Genomic DNA, 16,306 nt, shown 5'->3' on the forward strand with positions numbered 1-16,306 from the left:
AACACACAGGAATCCCTGTGTCTGCTGCTTCTAAACACAAGTCTTGATTTCTCTTTCATATATGACTTCCATTCTTGTTTACCTTGATGCCCCTTCTAGGCTACTCCAACAGTACACAGTGCTTTGTTCTCATTCAGTACTCAGTAAACATTTATCTGAGTTGGAAAAAAGCTCTACATTAATTAATTGGAGGAAAAGGAGAAGCTACAGAAAAATTACAATAATATTCTTTTGATCTCACAACCGAAGCTTTTTCTCCATACAAGGCTATTTCCGTCACACAACATCCAGTGGTTAATGCTGGCAAAATGCTTTTCTTAGATGTGACAGAATCCATTTAGTCTGTTCACGGAAAATGGCTATATATATGGGCTTTCTGTATGGTTGCTATTACATTGTCTTTCCAAAATGTTATAGTAACTGACAGTTATTTTTAAAAATCTAAACATCTATTTCCTACAATGTAAAGTGGAAATATGTGAATTATTCAGTTAAATATATCTTTGTACAGCGTACCACCAGATGATTCAGACCACAAGATAACAATTATCTAGAAATGTTTACGAGCCCAGACTTTGGAGTCAGACACATACAGATATAAATCTTGGTTCTACACATTCTAGCTGCGGGACCATGAAAAATTAGTTAACTTTTCTAAACCCCTATTCCTTCCAGTGCTGAAAGGCATAATAATCCCTACATGTTAAGGCTGTTGTAGGGATAAATGGGTATGTTTATAAGCCACTTAGCATAATGCATGGCACATGGAATATGTCAGATAAATGGTAACTATTATTATTGTTAGTTGGGGTGGATAATTGCTGGAATAATTACACAGTTTCAGTTTGCTTTGTTCTGGGTAGACAGAGCTTTGTGTGTGAGAAAAGTTGGTAGAACTCAGAGAGCTTACACTGGACAATCTAGAGGAAGAATCAAGAAAACACCAAAGGAGGGTACTATGTACAGTACTGTATAGTGTTAAAAACATGGGTTCAGCCCTGAATCTTCTATTAAGTAGTCGTACAACTTGGACAAGTTGCCTATGTCTCTACATCAGCTTCCACATGGAAAAAATGGAGTGGACAAAAATATCTCTTAGGGTAGATCCTGTCTGTTCTACCCTAATAATGAGATCATTCATCCAAAACTCTGCAGAGAGTCAGAAACATATTCAACAAGTATTCGTTGTTAATGGTAGGGCTGAGATACAGGATCATCACAGGAATAAGATGTTTAGATTGAAGAAAGGAAAGGGAAACTGTTCCCATAGATCATAAGGCCTCTCTACAATACTTCACCCTTTACAAATCACACAGGAAAATCCTTCCGATTCACATTGTGGATTATGTCAAAATGCAGTCAAATCTTGTGATGCCATTCACTGCCCCAGACAAGTCATGGAGGAAGGAGAGAGTAAGGTAGAAGAAAGGGGCTCTTTGGGTCTTACAAAGTATCCCTGGAAGCTTCATCCTCCTCTCCTCAGGATAAAAATCCCTGCCATCACATATCCCAAAGATTCTAATATTTTCTGAGACTCCACTGTGCCTTTATATTTTAATACCCTGACATCTGGAATCCTAAAAATCTAATGTTTAACCATAAATATCTGCTGAGATTAAAGAGCTATATACCAAGTTTCAATCTTTGGGGCCTATAATTGCTTGGGAAAAGAGAATGGTATTTCCCCCTCTAGCTAGAAGAAAAAGACCTCGACAAGCTCAGATACTGGCAGACAAATTTTCTAACAACCATTTCCTCTCTCCGTTCTGTCCTCTCATTTTCTCCCTCCCTCTCCTTCTCCCATTTTATAATACCATCTTGCTGTCATTCCAGGACAAATGGGAAAAAAAGAGAAGTCTGGAAAGCTTAAAGAAAAGATATGTTTCAAGATCTAGCAACAAAGAGGTGAAAAAATGCTGCTCTCTGGCTGTTAGGGAGCTGAGCACATGTCTCCACACTGAAACTTGAGTTTGCCCATTATTCAGTTAGAAACCACTTCATCATTCTATGGGCTGACAGTCAAATGCCAGCTTTATTTTCTTTTTTATCAACCTCATCTTTTATTTTTGATTTGAGGCTAGTCACTTTTAAGGTCTCCACAATGGTTTATAACTTCCTTTCTCAAGAAGTGTCTGAGAAGTAACACGATTTGAAAAATGCTTCTTACCCTTTCCTGGTAAAGAATGGGAAACTCTCACCTGGCGGATTTGGTCAGAAGTCCTGTTCAGATCACAGTACTTTGCTGGGAATGATGTCAAGGAAAGTGTGGGAAAAGCTTATCATGAGTTTAGACTTTTAATATAAATATTCAATATAGAGTTTAAAAAATAAACTTAAGCATTGAACCCATTTTTATCCAGTGATATACTGTGAAAGTGATACAACAATGAGGTCATTTAACTCACTTCAATATAGGAAAAATAATATAATTTTTTTAAAAAGATTTAATATATTCTTATTACGCAAAGACTTAATTTAGATTGTAAATACTTCTCTGTCTTCTTAGATAATGTTCTTTTTCCTTTCAGAAGTATATCCAGTGTGTAAATAAGCAAGTATGTTTATGTCTGCTGGTATTTGGCACAGAAAGCTAATTCTTGATTCTTCATGAGAAACTGAAACTGCCTGCTTTTTAAATTAAAAATATTGTCTTCTTAACATCCTGTTTATTTACTTCAAAGGGGGTATACAACTCTACAGTAGTGATTCTCAAACCTTAGCACAGCAGAATTACCTGGGGAGGGTTTCTGTGTGTGTGTGTGCATGTGTGTGTAGATGTGTATGTAGATGTGTATAAATGTGTGTTTTTGTGTGTTTACGTGCATGTGTGTGTTAAACATAAAGGCCTGATGGGGCTTCACATATCTATCAATTCAAAATCCTCGCACATGCAAATGAATGTTTAATGTCCTAGATGATTCTGATTTTAAGCCAACTTCAGGAGCCACTATGCTAAGCATATCAAGTTTACCTCCTAAATAGGAGGTAGGAGGACAAGGAGAACAAGAGCAAGAAGAATGGGGTGGGTTTTGTTTGTTTCAAAATTTCCAGTCTATTGGGAACCAACACTTTAAAATATAATGCAAATTATCAGACAAACTAGAATACACAATGAAAGGTCTAATTTTTGCTCATTAGATCCAACAGACATACAATTACTGTCAAGTAGCTCTGTCTCCATGTGACATTCTGTCATCACCTCACTGTGGACCCACACAGCCTGTGGGCAGCACAGGATGGTGGAAAAACCATGGAGTCCTGCGTCTGTGGGGCCCTAACCCCCAGCTTTCTAGCTGTACCACCTGCTCCCAACCTCACTCCCATCATGATCCATTCATTCCATAGCAGCTTGCATGATCTTTTCAGAGAATGAATAAAATCCTTGCACCACCTCCATAAAAATCCTCCATACCATCTTACTAAATTAACTCTGGCCATATATATATATTTATATATTTATATATATACTTATATATATAGGGGCCAGGCCCATTCTGATATCAAAGCCCATGCTCTGGCTGGTCCTTCTCCCTGGAAAGTTCCTCCCTCTGCTCAAAGCAGTGATTCCCTGCTCCTCATTCAGGCCTCACTGGAATTCTAACTCTAATAGCAGCTCCCTTACACAAACACAACACATGCCACACACACCTGAAACTACCTCTGTAGCCCAAAATTCTGTTTTATTTTCTTCATACCTCTCATCACTATTGGAATTTTTTTTATTTGTTTTGTTTTATTTATTTGTTTTATTTAGTTATTTTGTTTATTTGTTTATAGATAGAGATGTATAAAAAAGCAGAGGTATATAGATACATCTCCACTGGAACATAAGTTTGATGAAAGCAGGAATGTGATCTTATTCACAACTACAGTTCCCATCCTTAGAAAGGCACTGGTGGGCTCATGCTCAAATGCATTTGCTGAATAAATGAAAATAGCAACTGCAGCATTCTGCATGCAAAAGGTGCTCAAGGAAAGCTAGCTACCATTACAGCCCCTTTCTACTTTCTACATCATGGCTGAGAAACTGTAAAATACCCTTGGAACCAAATCTCTAACTTCTTTCAGCCCACTCCTAATAACATCAGTAGCCCATATGTACGAATTGGGCCAATAGGTTTGTATACTGGGAAAGACAGGAAATGAGACAGAAGCCAGGGTAAAAAGTTCTAGTACCTCTCTAGTTCTACCTAAAGAAGTTATTCATTTCAAGCCTCTGTTTTTATAAATAATTTTAGATTTTCAGATGATCAAATGCCTCCATGTTCAAAAGAAATTCTTTCCAGAATAAAATGCAAATGGTTTTTAGAGGCTCTTCTGCTTGGGATTAACTGTTTTACACTCTGTTGCCATGTGTGTTTCAACACTGGCTGCACATGCAAACTTACAGATAAGTACAAAACAAAATTAACAGCTCACTTTTCCCCTGGCTACACACCCTGCATTACACAGATAGCAAAACCCACTGGCAGAGTATTGCTCACAGCTGATCCACATGGATAAATTTTGCTCCCAACACCAGAGCATAAGACAGTATGTCAGAACCTGTGGATATCTGAATTTTTCATGTGAACTTCTATGTGCAAACAAAATCTGTACTTTTCAAATTAAAAATAAACCTCAAAGGCAATGTACTCCAAAGTGTTTGTTAATAAAATGGAAAAACGTCAAAAGGGTGTGTTCAGCTCAATGCCATTTGGAATAAAGAGAAGAGCTGGTTCCAGCAGCCTCCGTTTTCATCTTTTTGGACTGTTTCCACTGTTTTATAGATGATCACAGGTTCTTGTTGTGAAGAGGAAAAATACTAAATACACTTTTACTCTCTTAAAATTAAATTTGTCCTTCTATCCTCCACCAGATTGTGGAAAAGAATTGGAAAGTAGCAAAAAAGAATGGTTTAAAAAATGAAAAGGGACTTGAATTAGAGAAGAAGGGATCTATTCCTATTTTGGAAGTCACAGAAAAACACTCCAATCCTGTTAATACCCAGAAGGCACCATTTACTGTGTGCATCTCCTTCATGGCAAGAAGATGCAGATTGTACTTGTAGCATGGTAAACAGCAGATACTATTGGGAACTATAGGAATCCTGTAGGAATCCTGCAGCTGGAATCTATAGCATCTTCATTTAAAATGTTATAAAGCGTTAAAACATCAGGTGTTTAAGACAGTCCATCCTACCTTCAGCCACTCACACACCTGCTCAAACTTGTCCACACACTGATGGTAAGCAACGTAATAATACCTCTTGGAGTATAATGTAATAATAGCTATTGGAGTATCACCACTGAATCATGTTTCACAACCAAGACAAAGAGTGGTGAAAAAATAAAATATACAGTTTTTTAACCCCACATGGTAGGCAACCATCTAAGGATTTATTGAAAGAATGATGGTATCAATTATTGAGGTAGGGTCAACTAGACAAGAGACAAGCTGTGGATGGGGAAAGAGTTCAAGAATTCCATCTGGGGCCATGTTGAGTCTGACATGCTAATTATACTTCCTAGATGTCAGTTGAATATAACAGACCACGGTTCATGGAGGAGTTTGGGATGGAGATATAAATTGGAGGTCATCAACATTAAATGGTACTTTCAACTCTGGACTTGGGGGCATGATAGGAAAAGAAGAGGTCTCAGGATGTCTTGAAATATTCGGAACTTCAAAAGAGAAAGCAAAAGTGAAAGTGTTAGTCACTCAGTCACGTCCAACTTTTTGCAACCCCACGGATGAGGCTCCTCTGTCCATGGGATTCTCCAGGCAAGAATACTGCAGTGGGTTGCCATTCCCTTCTCCAGGGGATCTTCCCCACCCAGAGATCGAACCTGGTGTCCCTCATTGCAGGTGGATCCTTCACCATCTGAGCCACCAGGAAAGCCCCAAAAGAGAAAGGGAGCCTAGGAGAGAAGTCTGAAAAGAATCAACCAACAAAGTGGGAAGAAAGCTGGGGACGTTTTTTGGATTTATTTGCTGTAGTTTTCACCCGAATAAAAATGTAAACTCAAAGTCGCATTGTTTGTGGAAGTAGAAAGAACAACAAGTAGAAAGATGATACTCTCTCCAGGGGTCCAGCAATCAAAACTGATAGCCGAATGGGCTTCAGTTGTAAAAGCAAGAAGAAGAGATTTGATCACAGACCCCCAAGGATAAATAGAAGATAGAGAAAGGGAAGGCAAAAAAGAAAACATGCCATTTACTCTACCACGCTTTCCAGAAAGAAAGCATTTAGTTCTGATGGAAGAGAAAGCTGGATTCAGAAGCCAGAGGACTGGCTTCCAAGGCAGACATTGTGAAATACTGCAGGCCCAGGTGACCAAGCTAGTGAGAGGACTGTTCTTTTCACCAGTACACAGGGGGTTTCAGGAATCGCACATTTGACATGGACCACAGACAATCTCATGGAGGGCAAAACAGTGGTGTGGTGACAGCTGTTAAGCTAAGCACCCAATATTCCTGGGCTTCCCTTGTGATTCATCTGGTAAAGAATCCACCTGCAATGTGGGAGTCCTGGGTCCGATCCCTGGGTGGGGAAGATCCCCTGGAGAAGGGAAAGGCTCCCCTCTCCAGTATTTTGGCCTAGAGAATTTCATGGACTGTATAGTCCATGGGATCACAAAGAGTCGGACATGACTGAGTGACTTTCACTTCACTTCATTTCTGAGATAGAGGTGAGCTGGGCAGCTCATTGGTACAGACTCCAACTCTACAGCTCAGTTCTTTTCCAGTATATTTTGTTCTCCTGGACCACACAACGAAACCATCTCAGTCCTGTTCACGCTCTCTCTGCTAGAGTTGTCAAGTTCACATAGAACTAACTGACCTGTGTTGAAGAAGGATCCAGTCCATTCTGCTTCCGTTTTAGGAAATACAGAAACTGGTGGGGGCAGACCCAGGGTTCTCCCATCCAGATCCTTAAAGAGATATTTTCCAGGGCTTTCACAGTCTGATTCAGAGCAGGCCAGTGTTTCTAAATCTTTCCTGTGAATATCGATAGAAAGCAACTGTCTCATTTCCATGATAAGCAGCAAAAAGAAAACATACATTGGTGGTGCTGACACTGTGAAAAATAAATTCAACAAAATTTTATTACTAATAATGTGTACATAGACAAGGAATAAAATGATAGGAAAAGATATTTCACAGCTGTTTGGTCAAGAAGAAAGACATTCTTATTAACCAAATATTCTGGATATCAAGTTATATAATCTTAACACAGATCACTAGTTTTCTAAAATGAAAGATACAATAAATTTGTTTCTAATATTTACTAAACATAATGTAATCATTGCTTTATGGAACTTTTGGGGCCTTGCAGTATTTTAAGATTATCATTATAAATATCAATTATACTTGTACTATATACAATGTTGGAAAAAAAGATATTTACGTTCAACAAATATCTACCGAAAACCTACTGAAAGTCATTGGGGAAGACAATGCTGATAAAGATAGACACCAGAATTTAGAGTCAAGCATGGTATATAAACAAGTTATTGGCAATTATAACACTGAATTATAGAGAATCAAAGCAATTTCCTCTGGGGCTAACATTTTTAGGTACCATTAGTAATAATATTAAATATTTATTGCATGTCTACCATGTGTCAGGTATTAATAGAACAAAGAATCAAGTACTAGTATCATTTAGCTTTATAACTATTTCATCCCATAGGTAAGGCACGAACATGAGGAAGACTGGACAATAGAAAAAAAAAAATGACAGAATAACACAAATTGTATACCTAATAATGTTGAGGTCCTAAAAACGGTTCAGGGAAGAGCACCAAAAAGAGACTGGTGCTGGACCAAACACACAAACTTTCTGATATAAGGTGGGATTTCCTGATTCTTTTATTACAACTAGAGTTTCCCCAGTGTTATAGGAGAGAGAAAGTAATCCATTTTCCCTCCTTCTGACTTTCCCACTCCCTCTTATGGCAAAGATAAAAAACAATTCCTTGTCTAGTTTTCAGATTTTTTAATGCAACTCTAAGATCATTGGTTCATGAATAGTAGTAGTTAGGCCTGGTCTGAGTATAAATATGAGTCATATCATTCATTTCAGGGATTCCTGACAGCAGCCATGGCCCCGCTCCCCACCAGTCCCTGCACAAGGGCTCCCAAGCCTCCTTCTGAAGACGTGATGCTGTACTCCACAGACGAGTCAAGAATTAGGGTCAGTTTTTCCCATTGATTCTGAAAACATCCCAGAGAAGTCTCTCTGACAAAGATAAAAAAATTAATATCAATAAAACTTGCAATTCACTACTTCTGCCTCTTGTGTCTGTCAGAGGACATAGCAGGATGCATCCCCGATTCAAGGCAGTGAGAAACAGTCTCTGTTTAGCGACAGAGATTGCAAAAATCATATCTCAAAGGCATGGATATAGGAAGGGAAAGAATTGGGGCTAATCAATCTAGTGTATCTTTCTAGAAAGACTTATCTCTAATCTCACTGATGATTTTATCCTTGTTTAAAAAACATATTCAGATACTTGGAGAATTACCAAATCCTTCATAAATATGGCTTACTATAAATACCAAAACTGGTACCTGGTTTGTAAAGGAGGAAAGTAGAACTTGTTTTTATCTTTGATCTTTAGCATACTGGTCCTCTCTGCCATTATTGGAGGCACGATTCCAGTGTTCTCTACATTGGGCAGAATACAAACATCTAGATCATCACTATAGCAACTCTTCACAAAACTAGAAAAGGTCACATCTGAAAAAAGAATGTTTATAAAGTATTAATGTTATAACATTATATCATGTAAACAACCAGCCACAAATACAGACTACATAACTAAATATTCATATACTAATGCCCAGGAGTAAGTTTAAGTCACTGCCCAGCATAGTTCCAGGAGTTTATATAAATCTTGACTTAAAATACCTTTAATTCAAAAAAAAAAATACCTTTAATTCTTGAAGGCATGGACATTGTATGCAAAACAGAAGAGCATTCCAACACACTGACATCTTACAAGCAATACTTTCCATAAAAGTTTTGGTCAAAATTGAATGGGGAGTGAATATAATAGTACAAAAGAGATCTGAGATAGATTTTCTGCATAGGTTGTAGTATAACTGAATTTAATCTTGGCTGCCCCACCAGATTCTTAACAACCTCACTGAGGCACACCCTCCCTGTATCAATTTCCTCCTCTGCATGATAGGAAAAACAATACCAGGCATATAATCAAATTAAATATTTCCCTGTGAAAGCTGTTCGACATGTATAGAGCGGTGACATTTTTTCTATTTTTTATTATTGGAATATAATTGCTTTACAATTTTGTGTTAGTCTCTGCTGTACAGTAAAGTGAATCAGCAATGTGTGTGTGTGTGTGTGTGTGTGTGTGTTTATTCTCAATCTTGGGCTTCCCAAGAGTCTGCCTGCAATGCAGGAGCCCCAGGTTCAATCCCTGGGTCAGAAAGATCCCCAAGAGAAGGAAATGGCAACCCATTCCAGTATTCTTGCCAGGAGAATCCCTTGGACAGAGGAGCCTGACAGGCTACAGTCCATGGGGTCACAAGAATAGGACATGACTTAGCAACTAAACCAACTCCACATGTATACCCTCCCTCTTGAACCTCACACCCCATCCCACCCTTCTAGGTCATCACAGAGCACTGGGTTGAGCTCTCTGTGCTATACATCAGGTTCCCACTACCTATTTTACGCACAGTAATGTATTTATGTCAAACCTAATCTCCCACCCTCCCCTCTCCAACCCTGTGTTCACAAGTCCATTCCCTATATAGTAGAGATTCTCTGCATCTCTATTCCTGCCCTGGAACTAGGTTCATCTGTACCATTTTTCTAGATCCCACATACATGTATTACTATACAATATTTTTCTTTTTTTTTTTATTTACTTCATCCTATACGGCAGGCTCAAGGTTCATCTCTACAAATGACCCAATTTTGTTCCTCAATGAACCACTCACTGTCATTATATTAATAAACCACCCCTGTGGTTATCAATGCCCAGTAGTTGATCAACTGGACAGCAAGAACCAAACTATACTGTACTCTTTTGGTGATACACTTTCAAGATATTATTAAAGGTTCTATGGGTTCTATGCACAGATGTATTAGACTACATTGCTTGGAAACCCAAAATTCTCACCTTGAAGTTTCATGATGCCTGAAATCAAATGGCCGTTCCTCACTTTGTGCCATGGCTCCTGAGGCCACCGATTTGGTTCTGAAGTGAATATCGGCCATAGAATACCAACTCGACCCCCTCTGGGATTGGAAGGAGCTCGATCAGGTGATGTCAAGTTGGCAGACTGTGGTTTAACTCTGTCTTGAATGCAGTCAAAAGATGAGCTAGTGGCCACAATGACTGAATTCCTAAGCACAATCTGTAGATTTCTGATATAACACTGTGGAGCAGAAGACACATAAACTGCTGTGAAAAGGCCAACGGTATTGTCTACCAGAGTGAGGTTCTCTATTTCCATGCTGTTCTCCACTTGAAGCATAGCACCATAGTCAAAGTTCTTGAAAGCCAAGAAGCCGGAGATACCAGTGCAGTTGTCACGTCCACTCCCCTTATAGAGATGGAGGCCATGAAGACTTGAGTGGGCCACGTTATCAGACCAAAGAGATTCAGGAGAGGAACACCTGTGGCCTTGGATGTGAAAACCAAGTCTCTCGGATCCTGCCACAACGTTGCCATGGAGATGAGTGTTCTTTGCCTCATTCACTTTGATTCCTGCCACCCAACCAGGAGACCATGCTGACTGTGTCATCAGAACCACAAGGTTATTAGAGAGAGAATAGTCCTGACCCTCCAGATCAATGCCATGGCCAGCAGTGCTAAACACCACATTGTCACTTAAAATGATCCCCTGACTGGCAGCTGCATGGATGCCCCCACCGCAGCTTTGGTGCAGAGTAGAAGATATTATCCAGGATCCTGCTGACACATTAGTGAGTTCAACGGATGAATACAGCGGCGACCCAAAGTTCTGAATTTCCACATTGAAAAGTTGAAGGATACCTGCAAGCAAAATGCACGTTAGCAGGTACTTATTTTGTCCCCTCAAGAGTCAGAAGAATGGTCCATTCAATGACTCAGGACATGCAGATTTTTCATTAAAATATAATAGTTTAGTTTTAGCACCAGCGCTATATCTTATATCATCAAGTCTGAATCATTAAAAAATATCACAATACTTCCTGAAAAGTTCCCTGTACATTCTTAAGAGTCTGGTCATAGGATGGAGAGGAAGATGATAGGAAGACAGGGGAAGGAGAGAGGCTTTGGGGGTGGGCACAGCTAGCTTAAAGATTCTGGGTACCCGTTTTCAGGATTGGGTCAAGGAACCAGCTAAGAATGAAGGGAATATGGCTTCCTGGCCACTCACCCCAAAGTCATGTCTCTTTTCAGTGACCCCATGCGAAAAGGTCACAGCCTTACCCACAGAGATATTATATGAAAGAAAATAATGGCTAAATATATACAACATCTTAATCATTTTTAAAGAAGAGTGTAAGTACAAAATTTCTGCTCAATAGATGTCCAGAAATATAACATTCTTTTTGATGAAGACATGATACAGCCAATAATATATTTTTAAGTGACCTTAAAGACTCTTAATTTTCTTTTCCTGTATTGTTATCCTAGCCACATTATATTTCCTGTTCCCTTTTCACAATAAGAGGATTTTCTACATTTTTTTATGTCAGGAGAGGATAGTGAATTATTTAGCCTTATTGGAGATTTTATTGGTTCTGTTTTAAGCAGATATTATTAAAATACAGTATACAACAAAATACAATATAAAATATAGCCACTAGACTGATTTGAAAATATAATGAACACTAATTTGTCAGTGTATAGGCGCTTGATAAAATAGATAATAACATGAATATGGGGGGAAATGAGGTGAATTAATAAACATAACATCTAACTCTAATACAGCACTAATTATATACCAGGCATAAATGTATATGCGTGTGATATATATACTGTTAATTTCTTTAAAAATCCTATGTGATAGATGTAGTTATCCCCATTTGAGGGGATATCCCTACTATCCCCTGAGGCAGAGAAGGGTTAGGAGCGCACTAGGACTTGGACCTGGGCATATGGTGCAGATGCTGTACTGTTATCCCCCACGCAGGCTCAGTGGGGAGTACGCATCCCATGGTAGAATAAAACAAACAGGTTTGCACTGAGATTCCCACAACTGGGGTACAGCCCTGTTCTAAGAGAAGAGACAACATATGTCTTTAGCTAGGTAGACCTCACTTCTTTTCTTTATTCTTCTTTTTTAAAGTTACTGCCCAAGGTAAACTATGAAGTTATTTCCCTCACTAAAAAGGGAGGGAATTGTGGTGTTTTAGTATTTAAAGCACAGAGATGTGACGTCGCTCAGTCGTGTCCGACTCTTCGCGACCCCATGGCCTACAGCCTATCATGCTCCTCCATCCATGGGATTTTCCAGGCAAGAGTACTAGAGTGGGTTGTCATTTCCTTCTCCAGAGGATCTTCCCAACCCAGGGATTGAACCCAGGTATCCCACATTGTAGGCAGACACTTTACTGTCTGAGCTACCAGGGAAGTATAGTCCAGTCTTAATCCTCCACCTTCCCCACTCCCTTTTCATAGATGAGAAACCTGAACACTTGCAAATCAATCTACTGCAAAACCAAACTACTGTGAGGACAAATGAAGTCTGTGTGTCTTTCTGAATGGTCAAACAGGATTCCACTATATCTAGATTTCTCAGAGGATGCTGGTTAAAGAGACACTAGTTGATGGTATGGAAATATTCACAGAATGAGAAAACATTTACAAATTATTTATAGCATGATACCACTTTTCAGTGTAATTTGAAGCAAACCTTGCAAGAAGCACATAGCTAAAATGATCATGGAACCTGCTTCTGAGAACTTTGGCCCAAAGCACATCATGTCCACATGTAGAAGCTTAGATTACAGACTGGAAAATAGTTCTAGAATCTCATTCAAGGCAATGTATCATTATTATTTTACTTAGTGTGTTTTTTTCTGTCATCCTTGCACAGTTTTAATTCATAGTTTTAAATTGTACAAGATCTTTTTACCCATGTGCATATTATTCAACAATTGAAAACTGATGTTGCTGCTAAGTCACTTCAGTCATGTCTGACTCTGTGTGACCCCCATAGACAGCAGCCCACCAGGCTCCCCCGTCCCTGGGATTCTCCAGACAAGAACACCAGAGTGGGTTGCCATTTCCTTCTCCAATGCGTGAAAGTGAAAAGTGAAAGTGAAATCACTCAGTAGTGTCCGACTCCCAGCAACCCCGTGGACTGCAGCCCACCAGGCTCCTCCGTCCATGGGATTTTCCAGGCAAGAGTACTAATCAATAGTAAATACTTAAAATATCTGAGCATTCAGATGGAGAATTAAGCAATGATTTTGTTCACAACTGTTTTCCTATTTTTTCTTTTTGTTTATCATAATTCTGAGCATAACTTGTTGGGTATTACTGGTCAGAAGGAGGGGAATGACAGAAGAACCTGATTTAAAAGTAGGGATTGTTAATCCCTGGCCTGCTTTTCTGCCCTGTAACCATTCAACACTGTAGTGATGTCCTTGACCCACACCTGTAGGTCCTACATCATCCAGGCTCTGGAATATGTTACAGAAAAGTGTAAGGGTTCTTAATACAATGTGGGGATCTGTACTGGATTCTGAAACAAAAAAGGGACCTTAGTGGAAAGACATATGGAATCTGGAATAATGTCTTAAGTTCAGTTAACACTAATGCAGTAAGATTAATTTTATGGCTGTCACAAACGTACCAGAGTTATAGTAGATTTTCATGTTAGGGAAAACAGAATGAAAAGTATACAGGAACTCTTCATACCATCTTTGCAACTTTTTTACAAACCTAAAGTGATTATAAAATTAAAAGCTTATCAACTGCTTCAGAATCAGGCTTGGATTTGAGTGTTACTTTGCGAGCTGGATGACTTTTCTTACTGTTCATTTATTTAACTCACACATTTATTGAGGACCTAATACACAGCAGTTATAATACCATACTGAGAAAACAGGGCTGAAAACCTCAGCCTTACCCTCAAGAAGTTCTAAAGCTCATAATGGAGTTTTATGAATTAGCAGACAATTTTATTATAGACTCTCTTTCCTCACATATAAAACCGAGGATAAAATGTCACTCTCACAGGGATATTAGGATTCGATGAGATAAAACAGGCATGAAAACCAGCATAGTTCCTAGTCTATAAGAAGCACTGGATTAAGCTTCTCTGTCCCTTTCCCAGGGATGTTTTAGGAGCCCCAACCAGCAAGCCAGAGGCTCAGAACCAACTCAGCATTGCAGGCGGTGAGGGTCCAGCTGGTGGTGCTCAGCTATAAGAACCAGCCTCCTGTCCTGCTCTTGCAATCAGGTTCTAGCCTGGCCTGCAGGTACTGTGTAAAGGGGCCCTGTCTTGCACTCCCTTCCTAATTCTCTGTCTTCACAAACTGCAGGGTAGATTTGTTTTTACATGACCACCACCATGACCAGGACTCAGCCTTTGTCTAGCCTTCCAGAGCAGGGTTACTCCACCTCAACATAACTGACATTTTGGTCCAGGACATGGAACAACAGACTGGTTCCAAATAGGAAAAGGAGTACGTCAAGGCTGTATATTGTCACCCTACTTATTTAACTTATATGCAGAGTACATCATGAGAAATGCTGGGCTGGAAGAAGCACAAGCTGGAATCAAGATTGCTGGGAGAAATATCAATAACCTCAGATATGCAGATGACACCACCCTTATGGCAGAAAGTGAAGAGGAACTAAAAAGCCTCTTGATGAAAGTGAAAGAGGAGAGTAAAATAGTTGGCTTAAAGCTCAACATTCAGGAAACTAAGATCATGGTATCTGGTTCCATCACCTCATGGGAAACAGATGGGGAAACAGTGGAAACAGTGTCAGACTTTATTTTTTAGGGCTCCAAAATCACTGCGGATGGTGACTGCAGCCATGAAATTAAAAGACACTTACTCCTTGGAAGGAAAGTTATGATCAACCTAGATAGCATGTTAAAAAGCAGAGACATTACATTACCAACAAAGGTCCGTCTGGTCAAGGCTATGGTTTTTCCAGTGGTCATGTATGGATGTGAGAGTTGGACTGTGAAGAAAGCTGAGCACTGAAAAATTGATGCTTCTGAACTGTGGTGTTGGAGAAGACTCTTGAGAGTTCCTTGGACTGCAAGGAGATCCAACCAGTCCATCCTAAAGGAGATCAGTCCTGGGTGTTCATTGGAAGGACCGATGCTGAAACTGAAACTCCTGTACTTTGGCCACCTCAAGCGAAGAGCTGACTCATTGGAAAAGACCCTGATGCTGGGAGGGATTGGGGGCAGCAGGAGAAGGGGACGACAGAGGATGAGATGGTTGGATGGCATCACCGACTCGATGGGATGAGTTTGAGTAAACTCCGGGAGTTGGTGATGGACAGGGAGGCCTGGCGTGCTGCGATTCACGGGGTCACAAAGAGTCAGACACGACTGAGCGACTGAACTGAACTGAACTGAACTGATCCTTTCTTGAGGGAGACTGTCTCACACATTGTAGGCAGTTGAGCATCCACTACTAGATGCAGAAGCTCCACCAAAGTTGTGACAGGCAAAATGTCTCCAGATACCATCAAATGTCCTCTAGCCAAGAAGGGAGATCTAGATGACTTCTGTTAAAAACTGATGGAGGGGACTTCCCTGGCAGTCCAGTAGTTAAGACTCCATGCTTTCAATGCAGGAGTGGGAGGGGGAACAAGGGTTCAATCCCTGGTCAGGGAACTGCATACAAAGGAGCCTGGTGGGCTACAGTCCATGGGGTCACCAAGAGTCGGACATGACTAAGAGCAACTAACACTTTCACTTTATACCTCACCATATGGCCAAAAAACAAAGAAAGAAACTGGTGGAGCTAGTGTTTACGGAGAGTTTGTTCTATGGACCAGAAATCCTGAACTTTCAACTTAAGGTCCAAGCACCATCCTTTACCATACTGGCCACCTGATGTGAAGAACTGACTCATTGGAAAACACCCTGATGCTGGGAAAGATTGAAGGCAGGAGGAGAAGGGAACAACAGAGGATGAGATGGACATCACTGACTCAATGGACATGAGTTTGAGCAAGCTCTGGTAGTTGGTGATGGAGAGGGAAGTCTGGCATGCTGCAGTCTGTGGGGTCACAAAGAGTCGGACATGACTGAGAGACTGAACTGAACTGAAAACAGATATGCCTACAAAAATTGTTCCATGCTCAATATATGTGGGAAG

At 39.9% G+C, this 16,306-nt stretch overlaps 1 protein-coding gene across 1 annotated transcript in view; it reads right to left on the reverse strand.

Annotated features, from left to right (window-relative positions):
* PKHD1 (PKHD1 ciliary IPT domain containing fibrocystin/polyductin) overlaps nucleotides 1-16,306 on the reverse strand; it is a 428,428-nt gene that overhangs the window by 99,337 nt on the left and 312,785 nt on the right. Inside the window, exons 57-59 of the mRNA XM_061146900.1 lie at nucleotides 10,137-11,015; nucleotides 8,557-8,725; nucleotides 6,824-6,981 (exon numbers count right to left, since the gene is read on the reverse strand). Of these exons, the coding sequence (XP_061002883.1) occupies nucleotides 6,824-6,981; nucleotides 8,557-8,725; nucleotides 10,137-11,015 (1,206 nt within the window). The remainder of the gene's footprint in view (nucleotides 1-6,823; nucleotides 6,982-8,556; nucleotides 8,726-10,136; nucleotides 11,016-16,306) is intronic.

Source organism: Dama dama, chromosome 7, assembly GCF_033118175.1.
Source record: "Dama dama isolate Ldn47 chromosome 7, ASM3311817v1, whole genome shotgun sequence".
Classification (NCBI taxonomy): Eukaryota; Metazoa; Chordata; class Mammalia; order Artiodactyla; family Cervidae; genus Dama; species Dama dama.